The 21,976-nt window shown below is 50.3% G+C and overlaps 12 protein-coding genes across 12 annotated transcripts; 8 read left to right on the top strand and 4 right to left on the bottom strand.

The window, feature by feature from the left end:
* Nucleotides 1-850: 850 nt before the first annotated feature.
* Nucleotides 851-2,433, top strand: BO83DRAFT_396548 (phosphotransferase enzyme family protein; the record flags this gene model as incomplete). Its single annotated transcript, XM_025533140.1, has 4 exons — nt 851-1,224; nt 1,257-1,513; nt 1,571-1,970; nt 2,025-2,433. The coding sequence occupies 4 exons, from the start codon at nt 851-853 to the stop codon at nt 2,431-2,433; spliced, it is 1,440 nt and encodes a 479-aa protein (XP_025391297.1).
* Nucleotides 2,434-3,191: 758 nt separating this feature from the next.
* On the bottom strand, nt 3,192-3,653 carry BO83DRAFT_376081 (uncharacterized protein). Its single transcript, XM_025530622.1, has 2 exons — nt 3,561-3,653; nt 3,192-3,451 (listed from the first exon to the last, which is right to left on the bottom strand). Exon 2 carries the CDS (start codon nt 3,441-3,443, stop codon nt 3,216-3,218), a length of 228 nt encoding a protein of 75 aa, XP_025391296.1. The 5' UTR covers nt 3,444-3,451; nt 3,561-3,653; the 3' UTR covers nt 3,192-3,215.
* Nucleotides 3,654-4,383: 730 nt separating this feature from the next.
* BO83DRAFT_406240 (putative alpha/beta hydrolase) lies at nt 4,384-5,872 on the bottom strand. The gene is made up of 6 exons (XM_025533869.1): nt 5,558-5,872; nt 5,466-5,505; nt 5,270-5,394; nt 4,997-5,192; nt 4,609-4,924; nt 4,384-4,543 (listed from the first exon to the last, which is right to left on the bottom strand). The coding sequence occupies exons 1-6, from the start codon at nt 5,740-5,742 to the stop codon at nt 4,509-4,511; spliced, it is 897 nt and encodes a 298-aa protein (XP_025391295.1). The 5' UTR covers nt 5,743-5,872; the 3' UTR covers nt 4,384-4,508.
* A 384-nt stretch (nt 5,873-6,256) lies between these two features.
* Nucleotides 6,257-7,797, top strand: BO83DRAFT_355546 (putative MFS monocarboxylate transporter). Its single transcript, XM_025529151.1, has 2 exons — nt 6,257-6,521; nt 6,613-7,797. The coding sequence occupies exons 1-2, from the start codon at nt 6,320-6,322 to the stop codon at nt 7,731-7,733; spliced, it is 1,323 nt and encodes a 440-aa protein (XP_025391294.1). The 5' UTR covers nt 6,257-6,319; the 3' UTR covers nt 7,734-7,797.
* Nucleotides 7,798-7,945: 148 nt separating this feature from the next.
* Nucleotides 7,946-9,232, top strand: BO83DRAFT_204451 (haloacid dehalogenase-like hydrolase). The gene has a single exon (XM_025526664.1). It carries the CDS (start codon nt 8,158-8,160, stop codon nt 9,052-9,054), a length of 897 nt encoding a protein of 298 aa, XP_025391293.1. The 5' UTR covers nt 7,946-8,157; the 3' UTR covers nt 9,055-9,232.
* Nucleotides 9,233-9,709: 477 nt separating this feature from the next.
* Nucleotides 9,710-10,077, top strand: BO83DRAFT_424469 (uncharacterized protein; the record flags this gene model as incomplete). Its single annotated transcript, XM_025535161.1, has 3 exons — nt 9,710-9,809; nt 9,869-9,974; nt 10,032-10,077. The coding sequence occupies 3 exons, from the start codon at nt 9,710-9,712 to the stop codon at nt 10,075-10,077; spliced, it is 252 nt and encodes an 83-aa protein (XP_025391292.1).
* Nucleotides 10,078-10,162: 85 nt separating this feature from the next.
* On the top strand, nt 10,163-12,365 carry BO83DRAFT_204467 (uncharacterized protein). The gene is made up of 2 exons (XM_025526665.1): nt 10,163-10,520; nt 10,572-12,365. The coding sequence occupies exons 1-2, from the start codon at nt 10,506-10,508 to the stop codon at nt 11,913-11,915; spliced, it is 1,359 nt and encodes a 452-aa protein (XP_025391291.1). The 5' UTR covers nt 10,163-10,505; the 3' UTR covers nt 11,916-12,365.
* BO83DRAFT_435172 (MIF4G domain-containing protein) lies at nt 12,110-14,762 on the bottom strand (the record flags this gene model as incomplete). The annotated part of the gene is made up of 2 exons (XM_025535869.1): nt 12,110-13,308; nt 13,358-14,762. The coding sequence occupies 2 exons, from the start codon at nt 14,760-14,762 to the stop codon at nt 12,110-12,112; spliced, it is 2,604 nt and encodes an 867-aa protein (XP_025391290.1).
* A 173-nt stretch (nt 14,763-14,935) lies between these two features.
* Nucleotides 14,936-15,693, top strand: BO83DRAFT_376075 (signal recognition particle 14 kDa protein). Its single transcript, XM_025530621.1, has 2 exons — nt 14,936-15,102; nt 15,161-15,693. Exons 1-2 carry the CDS (start codon nt 15,076-15,078, stop codon nt 15,545-15,547), a joined length of 414 nt encoding a protein of 137 aa, XP_025391289.1. The 5' UTR covers nt 14,936-15,075; the 3' UTR covers nt 15,548-15,693.
* BO83DRAFT_376074 (uncharacterized protein) lies at nt 15,694-17,795 on the bottom strand. Its single transcript, XM_025530620.1, has one exon. It carries the CDS (start codon nt 17,596-17,598, stop codon nt 15,970-15,972), a length of 1,629 nt encoding a protein of 542 aa, XP_025391288.1. The 5' UTR covers nt 17,599-17,795; the 3' UTR covers nt 15,694-15,969.
* Nucleotides 17,796-18,099: 304 nt separating this feature from the next.
* On the top strand, nt 18,100-19,929 carry usgS (transmembrane protein UsgS). The gene is made up of 5 exons (XM_025526662.1): nt 18,100-18,228; nt 18,490-18,596; nt 18,657-18,829; nt 18,877-19,282; nt 19,332-19,929. The coding sequence occupies exons 1-5, from the start codon at nt 18,171-18,173 to the stop codon at nt 19,686-19,688; spliced, it is 1,101 nt and encodes a 366-aa protein (XP_025391287.1). The 5' UTR covers nt 18,100-18,170; the 3' UTR covers nt 19,689-19,929.
* Nucleotides 19,930-21,823, top strand: BO83DRAFT_204407 (acetamidase/formamidase family protein). Its single transcript, XM_025526663.1, has 5 exons — nt 19,930-20,244; nt 20,305-20,323; nt 20,392-20,680; nt 20,768-21,047; nt 21,099-21,823. The coding sequence occupies exons 1-5, from the start codon at nt 20,170-20,172 to the stop codon at nt 21,675-21,677; spliced, it is 1,242 nt and encodes a 413-aa protein (XP_025391286.1). The 5' UTR covers nt 19,930-20,169; the 3' UTR covers nt 21,678-21,823.
* Nucleotides 21,824-21,976: the final 153 nt, after the last annotated feature.

The following is a 21,976-nucleotide window of genomic DNA, read 5'->3' as shown; positions in this document are numbered from 1 at the left end:
ACTATCCACAACCGGTGAGCGTTATGGTTTGAAGGACATTACTATCCAGTAGTGTCACTATTATATTCAAAATAGACTTATAGTATGAGTATGAAGTAGCTTACCCCCCATCTTTTGAGTATGAAGATATTCCATCTTGAAGCTAAATCCCTCGTGCTAAGTACTCCGTACTTGAGCTTCAACACTAGGGTCACGTATGCTTGTAGTGGCAGAGCATAACAACAGGTGAAGATGACCGAATGCCATCTTGTGCACCTAAACTATGTTGTGCTTGACGCTTGGACCTTGTCTTTCACCTGCGGGAACTGTTATGGCCAACCTTTTGTGGGGAAGCAAGTAAGCAATGGTCAATTCTTAATTGTGATCTGTCCTGCTCAAAATTGCCTGCAGTTGCACATACAACAATGCTTCGGTTTAAATGTTACTCTCTCTAGTTTCGGGTCAAGTGCTCTCTCGGAAAAGCGCTCAGTAATATACTATGGAGTAAGCTATGTTGAGCTATATGATTCTATCTCTATTCAGTTGTAGATGTAATTAGTAATCGACTAGAACCTAGGTCTTCTGGAATCTATGACCAGGCCAATTTGAAGAAGCGAGTGTGCCTTTCCTCAATCGGATTCATTTTGAAGATTGAGTGGAGTATTCGGTAATTGTAGCACTTTGCCGAGTAGTATTAGTATATGCGTTGGATGGAGAAGCTGCCTCGGAGACGCCTGAGGCACAGAACCTCGTGCTGCCCGACCACGAAACGGACCAAAGTCCCCCTTACTTTGTCCACCTCGCGCCTCTCGATCGGCTTCCTCACCATACTCGTATCTCTCACTCTTCCATTGAAGCCCACACTCGTGTAATGGACACGAATGCACTTGTCGAGCTTATCCATGAAGTGCAAGGACAGCTCTGGGTCGATAAGATGAACGAGACCCACAGATTGGGCCGTCTCTGTCCGTGGGTATCTACATTCCATCCTGACAAACTTTCTTGTAAACTCGAGGGTGCATTCCACCATGGCGCATTTAATGCCGGCCTGAAAATGGTGTTCAGTGACAACACTGTCTGGATGGTACGTTTCCCTCGCGTGGGGAAAACCTGCGACGACTACACCGATGAGAAAGTGGCGATGGAGGTGGCGGCTCTGGGCCTCATCCGTGAGAAGACTGCCATCCCCGTCCCGAGAGTCCGCGCGTGGGGCCCGGCTGCTAGCAACCCACTTGGTCTCGGTCCGTTTATTATAATGGTTTTATTGACGGCGTGAGCCTTAGTGATCTCCTCCGGGATCCTAATGCCGAGCGCCCCAGCCGACTTATGAGGGAGGACATCAGCGGCCATGATGTTGAAACAATCTATAGACAGATGGCGGGAATCATGCTTCAGCTTTTCAAAGTCGATTTTGACCAGATCGGCAGTCTTCCTCCGCCGCCACTGAAGCAAGCTCATTGCTCTACTTCACTGCCACGCCCGCTAACATTCAAGGCACACAGTATCTTACAGAATGGAGGAGTGAACACTTTCGGTGCATACACATTGTTCCAGTGAGTTCATGCCAGTTTGACTAATCTATGGCTCCCAGGTGACCGAACCAAGGGGTTTGCGACGACAACAGAATACTTCCAGTATGTTGTCGGTCAGGACTGGGAACAGCTTGTACACCAACCAAATTCAGTCTGCGGCGAATACGATGCTCAAAACAAGTATGTGGCTCTCAAGGCACTAAGATCCTTTGTGCCAGACTTGGTCCATCCAAAATATAACCATGGCAATTTCAAGTTGATATGCGACGATTTCGGCCTTGCCAATCTGATTGTCCACAGTAAGGATGATCTCACTGTTGTTGGAGTGATAGACCTCGAGTGGACCTATATAGGACCCGCGCAGCTGTTCGGCTCGGCACCCTGGTGGCTTCTGCAGGATAGACCTGTAAATAGCGCCTGGGACTACAATGGCGAAGAGCCACCCGAGATCGCTGCAAGGTACTTCGAGTATCTAGATAAGTTCACACAGATCTTAGAGGAAGAAGAGGCAAGATCTCCAGGCCACGAAGAGAAAGAGCTTTCGAGCCTCGTCAAGTGGTCGCAAGAATCTAGAGCCATGTGGCTCCACTTACTCCTTTCCTCCAGCTTCAACGACCACCGCAGTTTTCCTTTTACGAAGCTTCGACAGCATTTTGGGGCCGATGGCTGGGCAAAGCGAGAGAAAGAATTTGACTGTGCAGGAGAAATGGAGGCATTCGCATCGCGAAAGGTGGGAGAATTAGATAAGTATGATGAAGACCTGGAGCAGATCGAAGAGAACAAAGCTCTCATGGACAACGGGAGAATGACCAAGGAAGAATTCATTCTCGCTGCAGCAGCAATAATAGAATCTCGCAGCTCTTCATCATCTACGGTGAACGATGAACTATCGAGTGACAAGGTACTATACCACATGCCGTAGTTAGCTTGGCTTGCAGGTTAGGAAGTTGACGACGGCCATAGGGATGGGGTAAAACGACCATCAGTGGATTCGTCAATGTTTTCAGCGGGAAACAGTATCCTAGGAAGACATGCCCTGTTTCGACCGTAACACCGGCACCTTAATGGAAATGCAGGAAACCCTACTCCGAGAAGCACTATGCAGGTCCGGAAAGCCAAGTTCATTAGTTGAGAGCCTCGGTTAAAGAGCACAGAGACATCCCTTTGCTACCCTACCAGCAGAAGAAACGAATGAGTAGCGTATGCAGATTTGGTTCCATGAGATACCTTCATCGTGGCTAGGGATGGCAGATAGTATCTGCAGATGATATGATACAGAATTTACGATTCAGAGTGATACTTCTGAAGGGACACCAAACCGCACTATATTGCGCGATTTTTTCTTATATCAAGGATTTCGGATTGCACCGGCGAATCAACAGTCCAATGAACGAAGGTATGGAGGTCTGACATGTGGAGATGGTGCCGATATAGCGTCGCCCTAGAATGCAGATCAATCCAAATGTAACATCGGGGCCAGACATCCGAGACATCACGTTTGGTCAGCCCGTTCTGATCAACTCCTCCAAGCCAATGTTGGACGTCTGGGGTAAACAAGATTTAGGACTCCGAAAGCCCCTCATCGGAAGCCCCTGGACACATGAACACAACTCCATGACTCATGCGCATCATGCGTAGGCGATTGTCTGTGTCGTTAATAATTGAGTACTGGAGACCCTCTAAAACTTTCACATACATATATATCTACATAGACCTAACCTTCTCGTACAGGAAATTAAACATCGTGTAACAAGAGATATATAATATAAAATGAAGCCATGAGCGAGGATCCACTGATGCAAGAAAGACGTCTTCTAAAGTACCGACAACCAAGGAGGTCACTGATGTAATGGCCATTGTCTCGAAGAACCGTCTCGTTCTGCTGACCTGTCGCGAGCGAGGTCTGGAATTGACTTGATTTTCTAGCGTCATGTTGTTATCTATGAACAATTCCCGCGTCAGTGGTGTGTTGTCTGTCATGCCGTGGGATGTCAATGATAAGGATTTGTTGCCATTTAACCACCAGCCGCTTGGGGGGATGCTATTGACATCGATGACTATACCCAACTTACTAGTAGACCTAAGGGGTGGTCGAGAGTGTGAACAAGAATAATTAATTGTTTCTGGTAGAGGAGGATGAAGTTGCGCGGGAGGAGCAAGAGACTTTCTGGTACAAAGTAGAGTCGGGCGAGGCCCTATATATGGGAATCTGACGGTGGAGGACTCTTCACCTTCCGCCGATCCATGGCAACGCTAATTTCTCACCAGACGGGCCGCTCTAGCCACTTAACGTCGAATACAAAGGGCACCTGGTTAGGTCGGCTTAGCTTTTCGGAATCCCTGGGTACCAGATCTACCTAGTCCACCAGAAGTACGATTATGGCAGAAAAGGCACGGCCAATCAAGGGCTAATGAATGGAAGGGAGATGACACTTAAAGAATTCATTGCTGTTACCAGGAAGACTACTACGGAAGTTCTCATGTTAGAATTGAGGACTACAGATGTCAGTAGTCATGCCCTGTTTGGTTGTTACAACTGCACAGTTCTCAGTTCCATACCATTGCTCTAGTTGGCTCTCTCTACTGGTATGGTTGCAAAGTATTGAGAACATGTGTAACCAGGAGCATCTCTTATAATGGTGAAAGGGGCACCGCATTAGACCCCGTATATTCATACTTCTAATACTTTGAACTAAAGTCCGTCCCGAAGCCCACTCAGTCATCAACTATATAGAACACAAGAGTATAGTCGCAGTTATCAGCTAGCTCAGCCTCTCAACCAAGGATCCTGTAAAAGCTCCTTGGCTGCGTACTTTAGCTATATATATACATTACGATATGTCGAGAAATACAGCTCGTTCATCCATTCAACCTAGTATAAAAGATGCGAGGTAATAGTTCTATGAATTATTTACCGTAACAGCATGAGGGAGACTCGTATGTTGAATGACAACAACCGGAAAGAAGCACCTGGATACAGATATGAGACGAACCAACCTAATTCTCCTGCGCCAGGAGAAATCTACCAACGACTATAGCCCGAGCAAGTATGTCAGTTCTAACCAACAATATATAAAGCGAAGGATATGCGACTCACTTTTACGAAACTCCTCAGGCTTCTCCTGAACGATCCAATGGCCGCAGTCGATATCCACGAGCTCGGAAGATGGAAAGAATGCTTTTATCAGCGGCAGTGCTGATTCAGGGATAAAGTTGCTCTGAAGAGCTCTCAGAAAGAGCACAAGACCATTGAATTGCCTAATGGCTTCGCTCCCCTCATCTACACGATAAGGAAATTCGCCAAGAGGTCTTATGGCTGTGCTCAAGGTTTCGACAGGCACACGTAGTTGGAGGAAAGGTGTATCTGGCTTCTTGTGAAGATTGCTAATGAGCCAAGCCCGTATGGCAGGAGACTGCATATTTCTCTTTTAGCCCTATCGTCGAAAGCTGCAGAACCAATACAATCATAAAGCACAACATCTTACCTTTTCATATGGAGTCAAGATCCTATCAGCTTGCGAATAGTCTGTGATCCGTTCGTCTCCCAATCTTGCCAATCCTTCCAGATACCGAGCAAAGTCTGACTCCAATGGCAAGCGGATTGGGCAATTGTCGATCGCCACTACGTCCTTAACTAGGGTCGGAGATTCTAAAGATAGGGTTAATGCTGTTTTGGCGCCCCTGAGAACCCACGTGTTAGACACAATACTATCTTGTTCGGGAACAGTAAGCATTGAGTGAGTACAGTCGATGCATACATGGAATGGCCAATGACAGTCGGCGATCGAAGCTGGTGTCTTTCAATGAAGTATTTTACATCCAGTGCCATCTCCATATAGTCGTGTTTTGGATGATGACCGGACTCGCCGTGGTTCCGCATATCCTGGCTAGATGTTCAGATTGCTCCTCCAAGTACGTCGCTATTAGGGTCACCCAGAGAAGGAAGGTACATACCAGAGCATAAACAGGCCGGGAGAGATCTTTAGCGAGTACTCTGTTGAGATTGTTAGGGCGCACCTAGACAGAACAAAAGCGAAAATACTTCCCTGCTAACATGTCTATTTTCACGCTTTGAGCCTAGAAACCCATGCAGGAAGACAATTGGCCTGGTTGTAGTATCATTATGGTTTGTCGAAGCGTTGCTGGTAGGTGGTCGATGGAGTTCATAAGCTAATGGGATTCGTCGTGCCGCGGTATGCAATTGCCGGCAGAGATGTCTTGAGTGCAACATTGAGGGGAATATGATCCTGGCTGGTTACCATAAAGAGTAAGGAGTAAGGAATGTCGCTAGTTACAAAATGTAATTAACGAATCTATCGCCAGGAATAGTCAACGAGTCAGTTACTGTCTCGTTATCCCGGGAGAGGTTTGTCAGGGTGTTCAGGAAAGTAGCGCGCCGATCTTTGTAAATATATGTAATATTACGTTGTTTCTGGTAATGCTATTGTTTCGGCAGCAGGATCCGAAGACTCTTGGGCCCTCCGTCTCGTCGCTGTCTGTAATGAGGACAGGCAAGTTGTATATCATTGTTATGCTACATAGTATCACTCTTGTTCTTCCTGGTACTAAAACTCAGGGTAAGACCTGTTATGTCGGCACTGCCGTGGGTTTTAAATGGTATGCGTCACTTCATTCTCGGAACCGAGTTATGTCGTACTTCACGCCCTTTCGGTGACTACTCCCTTCGTTTCAAGACCCACACGCAAGCAACTCTTATAATGAAGAGCTCCAAGCCTGAGCGCCCTCCAAGGTTAGAGGAATGCAGCATTTACATCGTTTCAATATCACTCTGATAATTTATATGCAAAATGCGTCGGTCGGCTCGGCAGGACTCTTCCCTGCTTACCGAAGAGCTTGAACTAAGATCTCATACTGGCATCTATGACACCGAGCAACCGGCAGATGGGCCCGGAGTCAGCCAGGCCTTCCCCGAGGGTGGTCGAGAGGCATGGATGTGCCTCTTGGGATCCTTTTTGCTAATGTTTCCGTCATTTGGTTTTGAAGCAGCAGGTACGTCAACCTTTTCATGACCGCATTTACGTGCAAACCCATGTTACTAGAAAAAGTGGGATTGACGAACAGCTGACATAGAGTTCTCCAGTTGGCACTGTCCAGGACTACATTAGCGAGCACCAGCTTGCCGAATACAGCATCCGCGATGTTGGCTGGATCACCGCAATTTTCGTGTTTCTGACTCTATTTCTTGGAGTCCAGGTCGGACCACTGTTCGATCGATACGGTCCTCGAGTCTTATTAACATGCGGATCCGCAGCCAGCTTCACCTCCTATATGCTACTAGCTGAGTGTACAAAATACTGGCACTTCATTCTGTGCCTTTCCATACTAGGAGGGATCGCTTCGGCCATTATCTCGACAGTCTCAATCTCAGTCCTGAGCCACTGGTTCCACCGACGACGCGCCCTAGCATCAGGCATTTGCATGGGCGGATCATCAGCTGGAGGTGCTACCATTCCAGTAATCCTACGGACCCTGTTCTCAAGATACGGCTGGACGTGGTCTATCCGCGTTATCGCCTTTATAGCTCTGGGCTGCTATGCAGCAGCAATCATCCTGGTCAAAGGCCGCCTACCAGCTAGCAGCAACAGCAAAGCGACAATCGACTTCCGGGCCTTTCGATCTCCTCGGCTTTGTTTCTTGACTGTGGCAGTTTTCTCCTTCGAATTCATCATCTTCGGCTGCGCAGCACTATTGCCGACATACGTCCGCTTTGCTGGCTTCCCAACAAACGTGCAATTTTATTCGCTCACAGTCCTGAACTGCTTTGGCTTAGTAGGAAGAGTCCTTCCCGGATTTGCGGCCGACAAGATCGGCCGTTTCAACATCCTGCTCTGCCTAGTCCTACTCACGTTTATTATAATGGCAACGGTCTGGCTGCCTGTTGGCTCCCATGATGTGAAGACTCTATACACCGTGGTGGCTATCTTCGGATTCGGATCTGGGGGTTGGATCTCCCTTGCTCCTGTATGTGCTGGCCAGCTCTGCAGAACTGAAGAGTATGGTCGGTTTTACGGTACCCTGTACTCTGTGGCTTCGTTCGGGGTTTTATTGACTGTTCCCGTGGGAGGTGACTTGTTGCAATCGACCACACCCCAGATTCTTATCGGATTTTACTCGGCCGTGCTCTTGGTCGGGCTTGTTGGTCTGATATTATCTCGATGGGCTCTGCTGGACTGGAAGTGGAGATGGAAGGTTAAAGTATAATTCCTCCATGAAGGTGCAGTATCTGTATGATCTTGCTTTCCAACCTGCTAAGTTTGTGGATGAGTCATAATTTATATATCTTACTATGATAGTAGTAACTTAAAAGAGTCATTGTTTTCTCCTGCTCTTTCAGTCACTTTGATGAAGGACATCCATACTCTTATAGTTAGAAGTCACATGACCGACTCGATAACAGATTGTTATCAAACACCGATACAGCTTCTTCCTGCCCAGGCCGATCATCTCAAACTCAACATTCTCTTTCATCTTTGTTCTGTCAAATTAAATTAGCGAACAACTAATCGATATCAATCATATACACATTATATTGTCGCATTTTGCATAATTCAACAGTCATATAAAATAAGGAAATCCCACAGAACATCACAACCAAACCACCCCCCGACTTATCTAGAAACCAACTATGCGCCTTCGCACCCTCCTCTTAACCATAGACGCATTCAACACAATCTTTCAGCCGCGCCACCCCATTGCCGAACAATACATTTCCGCCTTTAACTCCTTCAAACTTCAACCATCTCCTGAGCTCACACCATCCATCCTTCAACCAGCCTTCAAATCCGCTTACAAAGCGCAATCCCGCCACCGGCCGAACTATGGCCGCGCGGATGCCATCCGCGGCCAATACGGCGGACCAAGGCAGTGGTGGGAGGAGCTTATACGCACCACGTTCCAGCAGGTCTCGGCAGATAAATCTACCAAATTACCAGATGAGCTAATCCAGGGCTTACTGGATCGCTTCGCGAGTTCACAAGGCTACGCGCTCTACAACGACGCGGGCGAGTTATTTCAACGCCTCAGGCAATTCAAAACCACCGGTCAGAAACTGGGTGTTTTTGAGAGGATAGTTGTGGGAGTCCTCTCCAACTCAGATGACAGGGTGCCTGCTGTGCTCCAGTCATTGGGGCTGAGCGTAGGGAAGGGAAGAGCGGATCAGGAAATCGAGAGTTTGAAATTACCGGGATTCGAGGATCCTTCAAGTATTACCACTGATGAGTATGGAGAGAAGGTTGATGATATTGATCTCGTGATCACGAGTTACCAGGCTGGAGAGGAGAAGCCTAGTCCGGTGATCTTTGACGTGGCTGAGCGGCAGGCGAGGAGGCTGGTAGGGGCTGGTGAGGAGGATGGTGATTGGGTGCGTGTTCATGTGGGCGATGACTATGACAAGGATTATCGTGCTGCTGTTGATGCGGGGTGGAAGGGAGTTTATGTTCTCCGAGATGAAGGTGGGGGAAGGGAGGGGGTGGTGATTCGGTCGTTGGTGGATTTGATTCCGATCTTGGAGGGGATGAAATAAATTGTGGCTGTTCAGGTGTACAGTAAGATGGCTTGATTGGGTGTATATATCACTTGGAGAGAGTGTGACTGGGAGACACAGTTGTGTGATGCATTACTATACGAGTGACTCGGCGAAGTATGCCCACTCGGATACAACGGCTGCTTAATACTATCACAATACTACAAACACAAGACACCTCCCCTGCCAAGTACTTTTGACCATAGCACTCCGAATGATCGCCCAATGCCACAAAAAAGCATTGACCTCAAACCTGGCCTGCAGGTGGCCATCCGTGCAGCGTCGGCAATCGCACTGGCCAGTCGCCAGTTAGTTGCCTGGCACGCCAAGCAATGCCCAGATCCCAGCATAAGGACTATTATAGGTCGATGCCTGGATGGCGACACAATTAACTATGACGCATCCCTTGGCGATCTCCTGGTCTATGTTACAAATCTATAGGTCCCTGTTAGTCCCTCTCGAGGACGAGCACATTATTTGTGCAATCATATGATGGTGCAGGGGGAACCCATGATGTAATGACGTCGAAAGGGGGGAAATCAACTGCATTTATAAACCCCGATATTATCCACCAGATTGCTGCAGAATCTAGCTTCTTTCTTCACCTAACCGTCACTAAATCATCACTAGAGAGTTACTACCAAACTATATCAATATGGATCTCGTTCAGAAGTACGGTCACCTCAAGCACGATCGACGCCGGAGCTCCCTGCAGCAGCAACTCGCGGAAGAGGAACGCCACCGGAATCAAATGGGTATGCTGATACTACCCTTTGTCAACTATTCAATGAACTACTTGCTGATGAGGACCTAGCTATCAACTCACTGTTGGGGAGCTTTGGGGGTTCGGCAAACGATCATCCAGACCGACGATCCAGTGGTGCGGGGAATATGGCGAGCATGATTGAGGAGTTCAATAAGTCGGTGTCCCTCTACACACACATGCAATTATGAAGTGAAGCTTACGAGTCTTGCAGACGCAAATCAGTGTCCCCGGATACCAATGTCGAGCAAAACGAGTGATGCAATTATCTATACTGTTGGGTGATGGAGCAGGGCGGCTATTGTGGTTAATGGAGTAACGAGAATTATGACTGTATTTTGTTGAAAACAACACACAAAGTTATGACTATTATTATTATAACATACTTTGTTCCTGCTCAAGTTGTAGCCCACCATAGTCACTATCTGGATAAAGCGCAATGCTTGGTCATGCTGGGATGCTCGATGCTCACAGCGAGGGATATGGAACAGCCAATCAGACAAAGCAGATCACATCGCAGATCAACACCATATTGGGACTAGTCAATACTAGCTACTCAAGCGACCGCTTTCCCAAAGAGGAATGATAATGACCAGTCAAATGATATCACGGTGGATGCATCAACTTATCTACTCACGCGTCACGATATGTTGTCGCACAATTGCTCCTCCCCGCTAGCTTATTCTAAATGCCCCCGGTAGCTGTACGCGCATCCCCTGTCAATATCCATATAGCCCTAGCTAAATCCGTCTAGACGCCCTTTCGTGCCTCCTCCCGTCGCAGCGCAGGCCCGCAATTCGCGTCAACTCCGCGGTTCTTCCTCTCACAAACACCTGCTTCATCGAGGCCATCTCAAGAGATCGACTCCATTGACCAGGATGACTTTGCATATGCCACACCTGCTCCGTCTGCACGTAATATAAAACGTGAGAGAGAGCAGGTACCCACTCCCCGCCCGAAAGAGTTCATTGAAGACTCGGACCAGCCAGACGATGACGCTGCACCTAACGAAGGCGAGCTTCAGAGCAGCTCTCCACCAGAGCCAGGGGAGCTCGACGCCGCCTTCGATGAAGTATTCGGATCTATAAGAGACCGTCAAAAGAGACGTCGCGTCTCTGGGAATCATGACGCTGATAATACTCCTTCCGTTCAACGACGGAGACCCGCCGACAGGATCCTGTCATCCTCCCCGGATCCCCCAGCAGCAGCAGCAGACGAGGTCACTCTATCGGTACAATTCCAAACACCCAAGCAAATGCGTCCAGATCTGGGGTTTCGGAAACCAGAGCGGCCTGCGGAATCACCACATCCTGTAACACCAGCAAGCATCAACCCCTCCTCTCTCCTGCCCCGTCGTTTCGTGCTATCCGCGTCGCAACTACCCCCAAGTAGTCAGACTCAAGTCAACACTGCAATACCACCCTCGACCGCAACTCCAGTCCCGAGCTCACAGCGGCGAACACCAGCATTTGTCCTGCCTCGCTCTCCCTCCCCTCAGGAGGACGACGATCCCACCGGCATCCCCACGCCGTTCTCACCTTCCTCTCGTGCTCTCCGGCGGCGCGGCCGTCACCGTTCCGCGGCACACAACTATGTTCCTGATGGCATGGCGGCGGAAGTGCGCAGCTGGATTCTGGAAAAGGGCGCAAAAAGGGAACAGCAACAAACGAGTCCGAGCCATTACCGCAGAACGGGTCCACCTTCGCTGGACACGTACGCGATAGCCATCCGGGTAACCTGTGCTCGTCAGTCGGTCCTGTCGAGTTGCGGCGCCCTGGCATTCGCCCAGGGTCACCTCGTGGAATCTTATGAGACCAACGAAACAGATACTCAATCCCAAACTCAGACCAAGAACGTGCTCCTTCTCGGACCACCCCGACAACAGAAGTCCCGGCATGCAGCGACTCACATCCCCGACCTTGAACCGGGGGATGTGGTCGGAGTCTTTCGGGGACTATGTTGGGAGGTAGATCTAGGAGAGCCTGCTCCTGCTGTAGAAGTAGGCCTTGACCTCGACGGTCTCTCCCAATCGGACCGTACACACATGCAAAGTGCAGGTAAATGGCATGTGGGAATGGAATGGGAACTAATCTCATAGGACTATGCATACAGCCAATCATGTACATTATTTGATACCCAAACACGCAAAAATGCGATACTTCAACATTATGCTGAACATTCATTCTTCGAATGAAATGCAAAAGAAATGAATCTATATATGCAAGCTTTTACCCCTTCAACACCATGACCAAAACGCCATACCAACACTGCACAAAACACATATGTACATCATCACTCCGCATCCCCTTCCTTAACTACAACCTTCAAAGCATCCACCGCAACCTTACATCCCCACTTAACAACCTTCAACTCCTTCCCAGACGGCACAATATCCGTCTTCGCAACCACCTTCTTCAAGAAGAAAATCAACCCCTTGACAATCTGCGGTGTTTCTCTCGCGCGCAGGAAAATCTCCAGAAGCGCCTTCTCATCCTGCTCATCCTCATCCTTCGACTTCGACTTCGACTTCTTTTTCTTCTGCTTCTGCGACTGCTGAATCACACTAATCAAAAGCAATTCCACAAAGGCCTTGCTCTTCGGTTGCAGGTATGCGAAGTTCAGAATCTTGAGCACACCCAGATTCAACGTCCCGTCTGCGATAAGCGATCCGTACATCTTCGCCAAGTTGACGATGGATTTCATTTCGAGTTTGTTCTGGTCGTCTTCGTCATCGAATGCGTCGTCGTCATCGCTATCGTCCATGTCGCCGGACTCGCCCATGCGTTTGAAGATGTTCCATAGCGTGTACATGAAGGATACTTTGATGCGACGGCCCATTTCGCCACAGAGGCGCTTCGCGATGAGCGTGTAGTAGGGGTTGTGGGCTTCTTCTTCCATGGCGCAGTGGGTCAGGACGCGGGGGATTTCGAATTCCTGGGCGCGCTTGAGACGGAGTTTGAGGAGGCGGACGTGGGCGTCCTGGTAGTCTGTTGCGGACATGATGGCGACGAAGATGGAGCGGCGGACGTCGGTGTTCATGCGATGCGCTTTAGCGATATTGACGAGGTCGGGCTCGGAGTCGCTGTCTGAGACGTCGACGTGGGTGTTGTTCGTAGGGAGGCCGTTGAGTTCCTTCCGGGCGGATTCGAGGGGATCTTCGCGCCAGCTGGCGCCGACGAGCCACCATTTGCCCTTCTTTTCGGAGTTGTGGATATCGGCGCGGGAGATGCTGATGGGTTCGGAGGCCCGGATGACTCGCGTGTTGTTGAGAGAACCGAGAATCTTGCGCATCTTGGTGATGTGTTCGGTGCTGATGCTGGCGTTCACATTCGACTTCAGCTTGTTGTTTTTGAGGTCGGTGATGGTGTCGATCATGAACTTGGTACGGACGGAGAGGGCGGCTTCGCCGGCTTTGGCGACGGCGGGCTGAATGAGAAGGACGATGTCTTTGAGGGAGGAGGGGTCATCTTGTCGGAGTTGAGGTCCGGAGTCTGGTGGGGTTAGTATGAGGTTGAGAAGGGAGGGACGGGCATAACGTACTCCGGATGATCTTGAGGAGCAATTCGGTGTTCTCCTCGTTGATTTCTTCCAGGAAGAGCCGAATGTAGTCGAAGACAAGGGGACTTCCAATGACATGGAAGTTGTATAGTTGCGACAGGAGAGAGATCAGGTTGATGGTCTCCTTTCCTTCGAACTTGCCTCGTTCATCGCCGCGGGCATCGAAGGTCTCGACGATCTTCTGCACGATCTCCGCGCCAAAGTCCGTACCCACAATCTTGTACACTGCAGCAATAAAACCTGCATGTAGAATGATGAAAGTATCCGATAAGGCAGATCTCTCGCAGATTAATCCGAACAGCAGAGAGATCAAGGTCGAAGTGACGTTCTGACGAGGATGATCCCGGTAGAGCTTCTCGAACTCCGCGAGGATAGAGACCATATTGGCTTCAGACAGCTTGTTTAGGTGACCTTGAGCTTGTCTCCTCAAGCGAACGAGAGATTCATCCTCTGAGTTAGAGGCAGCGCGAAGCGAAGGAGGAATGTATTTCTGGGGACGGCTTTCCGCTTCTTTGACTGGGGCGACGTAGGGATTTTCCTTTTTCTTAGGAGCCGGCGCCTCTTCCTCTCCTTCCTCATCTTCATCGAAATCACCCATAGACTCATCATCGTCAAAGCCCTCAAGCCCATCTCCCATATCACTATCGTCTTCCTCCTCAGAATCCTCCTCCTCCTCAGGCTCCTCCAAGCCCTGCGCCTTTCTCCGCTTACTCCGTAGCCACTCATCAGCTTCCCTCTTGCGCTTCCGGCCCTCATCCGCCGAGTCCTCATCCAAATCGCCCAGCAGATCACCCAGACCATCCTCTTCGAAGGATTTGGGGAGCTTCTTGCCCTTCTTCAGACCAAGCTTCTTCTCCAGCGCAGCAATCTCTGCATCGTCTTCTTCGAGCTTCGATTGAACCGTCTTCGATACCGGGCGTCGCATTGTCACTTCGTCCTCATCCTCATCGAGATCAATGTCATCCTCCTCTTCCTCAGAACTCTCCTCAACCTTAGCCTTCTTCAAGATAGACTTCGGCTTCTTCTCCTCCTTAGCAGAAGCAGGAGCGGCAGCCTTCCCCTTCGCCGCTTTCGCCTTAGCAAGTTTCTCCATAACATCACCGGCATCTTCATCATCATCCCCCTCATCTAAATCAAACCCATCAAAATCCCCCATATCCTCATCCTCATCCTCTTCGTCATCATACCGACCCCTCTTCTTCGGAGGCGGTCCGCGCTGGTGGTGCTGCTGAGGCTGCTTCTTCCCGGAGCGTTCTTCTCGACGGCGCTCTTTCCGCAATGCCGGTCCGTTGCGCTTATTCTTCTTCTCGCCGTAGGTATCTCTGATTCCGAGTTCTGCGCGCAGGTCCCTCGGTAAGGAGGTCGTATTATGTCTAGGACGTCGCATGGTGTGAATCCTATTTTCCAGATAAAAGTGTTGATGTTGATTGGGGGGTTGGATCTGAACTTTTTTTAATGCCGATTCAAAATTGGTCCCGCGGAGGCGGAGGACGGAGGCGGTGAGAGCCAACCTAAACTGACTTTGGGGGGGGATGCGTTTATCTCCGCTGGTTGGCAGCTGTTACTATCGCTGAGTAGTCATAGTTGGTTTGCGGTTTATTGTCAATTGAGCTGCGGAACTTAACTTCAGCACTACGGTCACATCTGAATCCTACATACCAAGAACCTGATACTATATCTATCACAACACAACCGCCAATATGCCCGCACACCTGGGCCACGAGGAGGTACTTCACCCCCACAACCACCACCAGACCACGCCCATCTCGAAACTAACATGATTAGTTCTTCACCTCCCTCACAAACCTCCTAAACACCACGTCCCAGAAAACCCGCGGATCCGTGTACCTCACGCAGAAGCCCCTCCTCAACACCAACACCACCACCACCGCCGAGTCTGCGTCGCAACCATCCATCCTCATCCGCGCGACAGACGGCAACACCAACGCCCCGAACCCCAAGACAGCCGAAGCCAAGAAGAAGGTATCGAAGACGGGATCGGCAGCATCGAAGGTGAAGATCTCGACGGTGGTGAGCCCTGATGACTTGGAGGCGTTCTATGCGAGGTATGCGGAGGTGTGTAAGGCTGGGATGACGGGGTTGAAGAAGAGGGATCGGAAGAAGGGAAAGGCGAAGGGGAAGAAGGAGGGGGGAAAGGTTGTTAAGGGGTGATTTTATTGGTTTTCTAGTTGGGGGCATGGGGGGTGATTGATGGACGGATGCATTATGGGCGTTAGTGGGATTATTCTACTTCATTTTTATTTGATATAAGGGATTTTGCTTCGATGTATATGTTGTAGATATGTTGAATGGGATTGGTTTTCAGCTGATGGTATAGTATCAATAGATTAACTACTTCGCTAGAATACAGGGGATCAAATTATGGGGCTTGTCCGGTATGAATCAAAGACAGTCCGCCCACAACCGTACAGATGCCGACTAAAAAAACAGAAACAATGAGATCATACAAATGCGTCATCGTGGGGAAAGAAAGGACATCAGAGGGAATCGCAAGTGTCATCAGATGCAGAGTACAGGAGTATACAAAAAGTGAGGAATGAATGCAGATGACCAGACAAATGGTTTGATGCAAATCAGTTGGAGTTCTCATCCGCAGACACCCCGGATCGGTCAGGGAGAGGCAAGTCGAAGTCATCCACAGTGTCCTGGGCATGGTCAACCTCGTACTCGATCTTCCGGTTCAGTTCCCCCATTGCGGATTCCAAGGCTGGGCCGATGACAATGCGCGCGGCAATGTGAATGAGAACCACAAGTAGCTGGATCGGGGGAACCAGGACCAGTGTGGCGGTTTTATGAATAAGCGACGCCGCATCGTGTTTCTCGGGTCTTGCAACTGCCAAAGACGATGCAGGCGGCATAGGAGACACTTCGCGCTCAAGGGATGCTTTGGAGCGTCGGCGAAATTCGATGCTCATGCTGCTGAGGTTGGGGTTCGAATCGGTACTTCCGGTGCGGGGTGCGACTGGACGTTGAATGTCAGGGACTATGGTCGGAGTCGGCTTCATTTCGCGGTCGTGGAAGGCTCCAGGCATATCGTGCGATGCGGACGACAAGTCATCCCAGCAGTCAACATACACTGATAGTCTGTCTCTCGAGCGCTCTGTTTCTTGGAAGGGCTGTTCTTCAGGCGGCGAATGAGTGTCACTGTGGTCAGATTGGAACTGCTCAGTACCCTCGGTCGATGTAGGCGTAGAGCAGGCGTCAAGTTCGGGTAATGTAGATAACGATGGTCCAAGGGAGTGGAAGGATTCAACGCTCGATGAAAACGTTGTTTCAGGATCAACCTGTTGTTTGGGTTTGTCTTCAAACCTTGCCAGCAAGGTCTGGAAATTCTGTTCGGGTTCTGGGTCTGGGCGCTTGGGTGAATCCACCTGTTTGAATGTCTGAGGTGCTTCCGGAGTTTCATTGTCATCTGGAATAGTCTCCAAGATAGTACTGTTACTGGCACTGTTACTGGCCTTGGTCGAAAAGCCGCTGTCATCCGTCGCCTCGCCATCCGTGTCTTCCCCGGCACTGACTGGGTCTTTTGTGAGGTCCTCCTTCGACTTGGACAGTCCGTGGTAGTAGACTGAATTGATTGGAGCACTTTCGCGACGACCTTTGGGTCGCCATGCCCTCTTCCTCCTGGGCGCTTTAGCCTCCTCTGGTATCTCAACAGTGAAACCTCTCTTGAAGGGGCATGGTGTCACTTCGTAACGGAGGACCCTGGGCAGAACATTTTTCATCTCCGTGACTAAGACCTTGTTGTCGTCGGTGTCGGCGGGGAGTTCGATGCGATAGTACGTCAGAGGGCGAATGCGCAAGACAAAGGTTGACTCGCCGTCGACACACCAACATTGCGAGTTCTTGAGGATGGCATGGACGACATTGCCGCACTTGAGGAAGACAGTAAGGCCGTGGACATTCTCCAGGCGAAGCGGGCCGAGGGCGACCGTTCGTTCAGTAGGGGACCTCCAAGGAAGTGTCTCAACAGTATCAACAGGATAGTCGAAGTCGGAGGGCGCAGTACTGGAGGGGATCGGGGCGAGCGCTCTAGGGGCAAAGTGGACGACTTTGGCAGAAGGGTGGTAGAAGAGATCGTTCTCCGAGGGCCTCAGCGACTCGGATTGCCGCCGGGGTCGGGTAATCAGTTTGGAAGGAAGAGTCGCAGACCGGCGAAGGGATTGGGTCTGGGGTAGTGGCGCATCCGAGGTATCAGACATTCTCGATCATGGGGATTAAGGAAGGTGAGAAAGGAGATGGATTACATTGAAAACTGTATAAGGGACAGGATTAGGTAGGATATAGATGGAAAAGATAGCAAGTGAATGCGAATAGGAAGGGATAAGGAAAGACGATCAGCAGGGGGGGGTGTGGAATGAGGTCAAACGAGAGACGAGAAGCTGGGGTGGTGAGATAATGGACGGGGGAATTCCCAGCGAGTGACCCTTCCCAACTTGGTTCGAACTCAATAAATTCATGGCAAAAGTATGGAATTGCCCCAATCGGGTCTAACCCAGCGGGAACGGATCGTGGCCTGAGGCAGTCATGCGCCGGTCACCTGCCCTACGCCGCATAGTGGGGCTGGCGGCTGATGGCCTGGCGTCTGGCGGCTGCTCGGCCAGTCGGAATTGATCGCTATCGTACCCGCGCGTCATTCCCTTAGCATTATGTGGTTGCCTGTGGCTGTTTCCCCCTCGGCAGCCAACGCACAACTATAAATAGTACGATGCTCCCTTTCTGCTAAACGGTCCCTGATCTTCAGAAGTACTCGAGAGTCTCTTGGGTGTGCATCATGGGAAACTTCGATCATAACGCCGTGATTCGCGGTGCTCAGCTGACGGTGGTTGCCAGTAAGTCCGGCCCCTTTTTCCCTGCTCGAGTTCTTGAACTCCCAGTAGCCAATGGCTGCGCGACTTCTTTTGCCTTGCGTAAAAGGGGGCGCGGCAGATGTGGGATTATAGGGGTCTGCGTGGTGCTGAATATCAATGGCTCAGCACGGCCGAGGTCCCTAGTTCCATGATCGACAGCCATGGCTGGCTAGCTACCCGCATGGTTCATTGGGGAAACACGGCACGAGTACTACTTTAACCGCTGCTAACTTAGCTGGACAGCCGTCCGCGCATTGCGGAACCCCGATCTCTTCAAGTACGACCACTTCCGGCAGGCTGCCTTTGCTGTCGCTGTCGGTGTGGGTGTCGAGCTCCTCATCCAGATTCCCGTATGTGACTATTTTCTAGCTACCCGCTTGACAGCTTCGAGACTGACAAAGCGGCTATAGATCATTGCACTAAAGATAGGACTTTGGTTCATCTCATGGATTATCGACCTCGAGAGTGTCACTTGGGACGATTCCCTCATTGAGGGTCTCGACTTCCTCTCCAAGTCTGTCCTTCATGTCCCCTTCCTCATCATGTCGCTGATGCGGTACATCACTCCGACATTGGATGAAATGTAAGCCAACCATTCCTCGACTTGATGTGCATGTGCTGATTGATTAGCTTCATGGAATCGTTGAAATGGGTGGATACGACCTATGTCGATAAGCACAAGGCAGAGGACCCGAGCACTCTGCGTGCTATGTACTACCCGAACCTCTCCATGTACAACGCCGGTGAGGGCAAGGTCAAGTCTACTGCGCCGAAGAAATCGGCCAAGGAAAGAATCATGGTGTTCCTTAGGAGGTCCGGCCAGAGAGCCGCCCTGCTTCTGGGCGTGTCTATCTTGTCGCTTGTGCCTGTTGTCGGACGCTTTGCCACTCCAGCAGCTTCCTTCTTCGCCTTCAAGGATGCTGTGGGCACTACCCCTGCCGCTGTCATCTTCGGAGCCGGTTTTATCTTCCCGAAGAGCTACGTTGTTTCCTTCCTGCACAGCTTCTACGCCTCTCGTACACTGATGCGTGAGATGGTAAGTCTTCAGCCACATTATCGATAAAACCATCCTAATGGACAACCAGCTCGACCCCTACTTTAGCCGCGTTCCCTTCACCCCCGAGCAGAGAAACCGCTGGTTTGCCGACCGCCAGGGTGTCCTGTTCGGTTTCGCCTTTGCCTTCACAATTGTGCTGAAGACTCCCTTCATCGGAGTCCTCCTGTACGGCGTTGCGCAAGCCGCCACAGCATACCTCGTCACCAAGGTCACGGACCCCCCGCCGGCCCCGTCCGAGAAGGAGGGCTTCGCAGAGACCCAGGTGACCTGGAAGAACAAGCACGAGTTCCTGCGCCTGTCGCTGGACAATATCGACCAGCTGAACAAGGCTCCAGAGGAGGAAAAGCCCAAGGCGCCCGAGTTGCCGGGTCGGAAATTCGAGTAAGCGAGCAGCCAAGGGATGAGTTGTTCGGAGAGTGGATTCAACGTACAAAATTTGGTCATGGAAACCGAGACTGTACACTCAAATTTTCTGCATAGTGCATGCATGCATGCACGCATCTTATTTTTAAGGTTCGGGGTTATTATCGTTATCATAGACTCAAAAGACAGCCGTGGAATCAAAGCATATCCTTTTCCCCGCTGATAAGCGCGTCAGCCCAGATAAGATAACCGGAGCAGGGGGAATTCCGTAATTCCTATTCGGTCTGGTGATAAACAAAGTTGGACCAATTCGTGAGGGGAAGTTTCGGGTTCCATGAATTGAGGGGTTGGTTGCATCGCTTTAGTTTGGTTTATCTTGTAGTATTAAGGAGTGGTTCCCACGTTGAGGGGAAGCTGTCCCATCTTACCTCTTCCCACCTATTCATCCATCTATCAATTAGTGTCACAAGCATTATCATCATCAATATCATCACGAATCCACCATGGGCCACAAGAAGATCCGCACCGCTCTCTCAGTCGATTTGAACAAACCAGCCTGGGAGCAGCCTGGCCTCCACGTAAGTCATAACCAGTGTAGTACCATCATAGTAGCACTAACGTCGATTTCACCTCTATAGAATAGATGGCACCCAGACGGTAATACACCCTTTCCCTCTTCTTCCCCCACAATAACCCCAAACTAACGAAAATCCTGAAAATAATAGTACCCTCCTACGCCAAAATCGCCAACAACGAAGTAGTCAAAATCGAATGTCTCGACTGGACCGGCGGGCAAATCAAAAACAACGACTCCGCCGACGACATTAAGAACGTCGATCTCACTCAGATCCACTACCTCTCCGGCCCATTTGAGATCGAAACCGCAGAGCCCGGCGATGTCCTCCTGGTCGAGATTCAAGATGTGCAGCCCTTCGAGGACCAGCCGTGGGGATTCACGGGTGTGTTTGAAAAGAGTAATGGGGGTGGGTTTTTGGATGAGATTTATCCGGAAGCGTAAGATATCCTCTTTCTCTTTTCCTTTTAAACTCGGGTCTGTGTGGGAGAGTAAAGATAGCTTATGGTGGTGGTGGATTTGTGCAGCGCAAAAGCCATCTGGGACTTCGAAGGCATTTTCTGCTCCTCGCGCCACATCCCGCACGTCCGATTCGCAGGCCTCATTCACCCCGGTATACTGGGGTGCGCTCCATCGGCTGAGGTCCTGGCGGAGTGGAATCGTCGTGAGGGGGAGCTCATCGCGGCGAATACTACCCTTGGACGGGACGTTGCGAAGCCTCCGGAGCCGAAGAGTGCGCATGCCGGTAGTGCGACGGATGAGGAATTGAAGGCGAAGATAGCGAAGGAGGGGGCGAGGACTATTCCTGTATTTCACCCTCCCACATCTATATCCCATTCATTACTAACAAAAGTACAGGGCCGTCCCGAACACGGCGGCAACTGCGACATCAAGAACCTCTCGCGAGGCTCAAAAGTCTACCTCCCCGTACACGTCCCCGGAGCGAAGTTTTCCGTGGGTGATTTACACTTCAGTCAAGGCGACGGGGAGATCTCCTTCTGCGGGGCGATTGAAATGGCAGGGATAATCACGCTCAAGTTCACTGTCCTCAAAGGAGGTATGGAGAAGATGGGCATGAAGTCCCCCATTTTCCACCCTGGGCCTGTGGAGCCTCAGTTCGGTCCGGGGAGATATCTCACGTTCGAGGGATTCTCGGTGGATGAGAATGGCAAGCAGCATTATCTTGATGCGACTGTTGCGTATAGACAGACTTGTTTGAGGGTGATTGAGTATTTGAGACGGTATGGGTATAGTGATTATCAGATTTATTTGTTGTTGAGTTGTGCGCCGGTGCAGGGACATATTGCGGGGTTGGTGGATATTCCGAATGCGTGTACGACGCTGGGGGTGCCGATGGATATCTTTGATTTTGATGTTAGACCGGAGGCGGAGGTGGTGAGGTTGGATATGGGGAGTTGTGCGTTTAGTTCGAAGTAGTGGGTGGTAGTTGGGGTTTTTTGGAGTTGTAGGGAGGGAGGGAGTATGTGCTGCTTGGGGACGCATTGGAGAAGCTTGTGTGATTGTAAGTCGTGCGTTGGGGTGCAGGCCAAATGCAATGGAAGGTCAATGTATTTCAAGTCGAGAGTAAATATTGAGTTGAATTGAGCAATATCCTATCCCAGCCTAAGAGCTTATACAATGCCATAATGTAAGCTTGTCAAGGAATTGGTATTGCATTGCTACATTGCGAATGGTCCTGTGTACAAATATAGATCCCTATAGTCTACAAGCTCTTG

The sequence above is a fragment of the Aspergillus eucalypticola genome (genome assembly GCF_003184535.1).
Source record: "Aspergillus eucalypticola CBS 122712 chromosome Unknown BO83scaffold_5, whole genome shotgun sequence".
Lineage (NCBI taxonomy): Eukaryota > Fungi > Ascomycota > Eurotiomycetes > Eurotiales > Aspergillaceae > Aspergillus > Aspergillus eucalypticola.
The sequence above is the reverse complement of the archived record's forward strand: the minus strand, read 5'-3'. Positions and strand labels throughout refer to the sequence as shown.

Bases quoted from the DNA above. Each gene is read 5' to 3' on its own strand.
- BO83DRAFT_376074 (XM_025530620.1), bottom strand. From the start codon at position 17,598: ATGTCTGATACCTCGGATGCGCCACTACCCCAGACCCAATCCCTTCGC.
- BO83DRAFT_376081 (XM_025530622.1), bottom strand. From the start codon at position 3,443: ATGACGCTAGAAAATCAAGTCAATTCCAGACCTCGCTCGCGACAGGTC.
- BO83DRAFT_406240 (XM_025533869.1), bottom strand. From the start codon at position 5,742: ATGTTGCACTCAAGACATCTCTGCCGGCAATTGCATACCGCGGCACGA. The intron at 5,193-5,269 runs GTATGCATCGAC...GTGGGTTCTCAG, and splicing joins ACTGTCATTGGCCATTCCAT to GGGCGCCAAAACAGCATTAA. The intron at 4,925-4,996 runs GTAAGATGTTGT...AGAAATATGCAG, and splicing joins TCTTGACTCCATATGAAAAG to TCTCCTGCCATACGGGCTTG.
- BO83DRAFT_204451 (XM_025526664.1), top strand. From the start codon at position 8,158: ATGCGCCTTCGCACCCTCCTCTTAACCATAGACGCATTCAACACAATC.
- usgS (XM_025526662.1), top strand. From the start codon at position 18,171: ATGGGAAACTTCGATCATAACGCCGTGATTCGCGGTGCTCAGCTGACG. The intron at 18,597-18,656 runs GTATGTGACTAT...AAGCGGCTATAG, and splicing joins AGCTCCTCATCCAGATTCCC to ATCATTGCACTAAAGATAGG. The intron at 19,283-19,331 runs GTAAGTCTTCAG...ATGGACAACCAG, and splicing joins GTACACTGATGCGTGAGATG to CTCGACCCCTACTTTAGCCG.
- BO83DRAFT_376075 (XM_025530621.1), top strand. From the start codon at position 15,076: ATGCCCGCACACCTGGGCCACGAGGAG. The intron at 15,103-15,160 runs GTACTTCACCCC...TAACATGATTAG, and splicing joins CACACCTGGGCCACGAGGAG to TTCTTCACCTCCCTCACAAA.
- BO83DRAFT_204407 (XM_025526663.1), top strand. From the start codon at position 20,170: ATGGGCCACAAGAAGATCCGCACCGCTCTCTCAGTCGATTTGAACAAA. The intron at 20,681-20,767 runs GTAAGATATCCT...GGATTTGTGCAG, and splicing joins GATGAGATTTATCCGGAAGC to CGCAAAAGCCATCTGGGACT. The intron at 21,048-21,098 runs GTATTTCACCCT...ACAAAAGTACAG, and splicing joins AGGGGGCGAGGACTATTCCT to GGCCGTCCCGAACACGGCGG.
- BO83DRAFT_355546 (XM_025529151.1), top strand. From the start codon at position 6,320: ATGCGTCGGTCGGCTCGGCAGGACTCTTCCCTGCTTACCGAAGAGCTT. The intron at 6,522-6,612 runs GTACGTCAACCT...AGAGTTCTCCAG, and splicing joins ATTTGGTTTTGAAGCAGCAG to TTGGCACTGTCCAGGACTAC.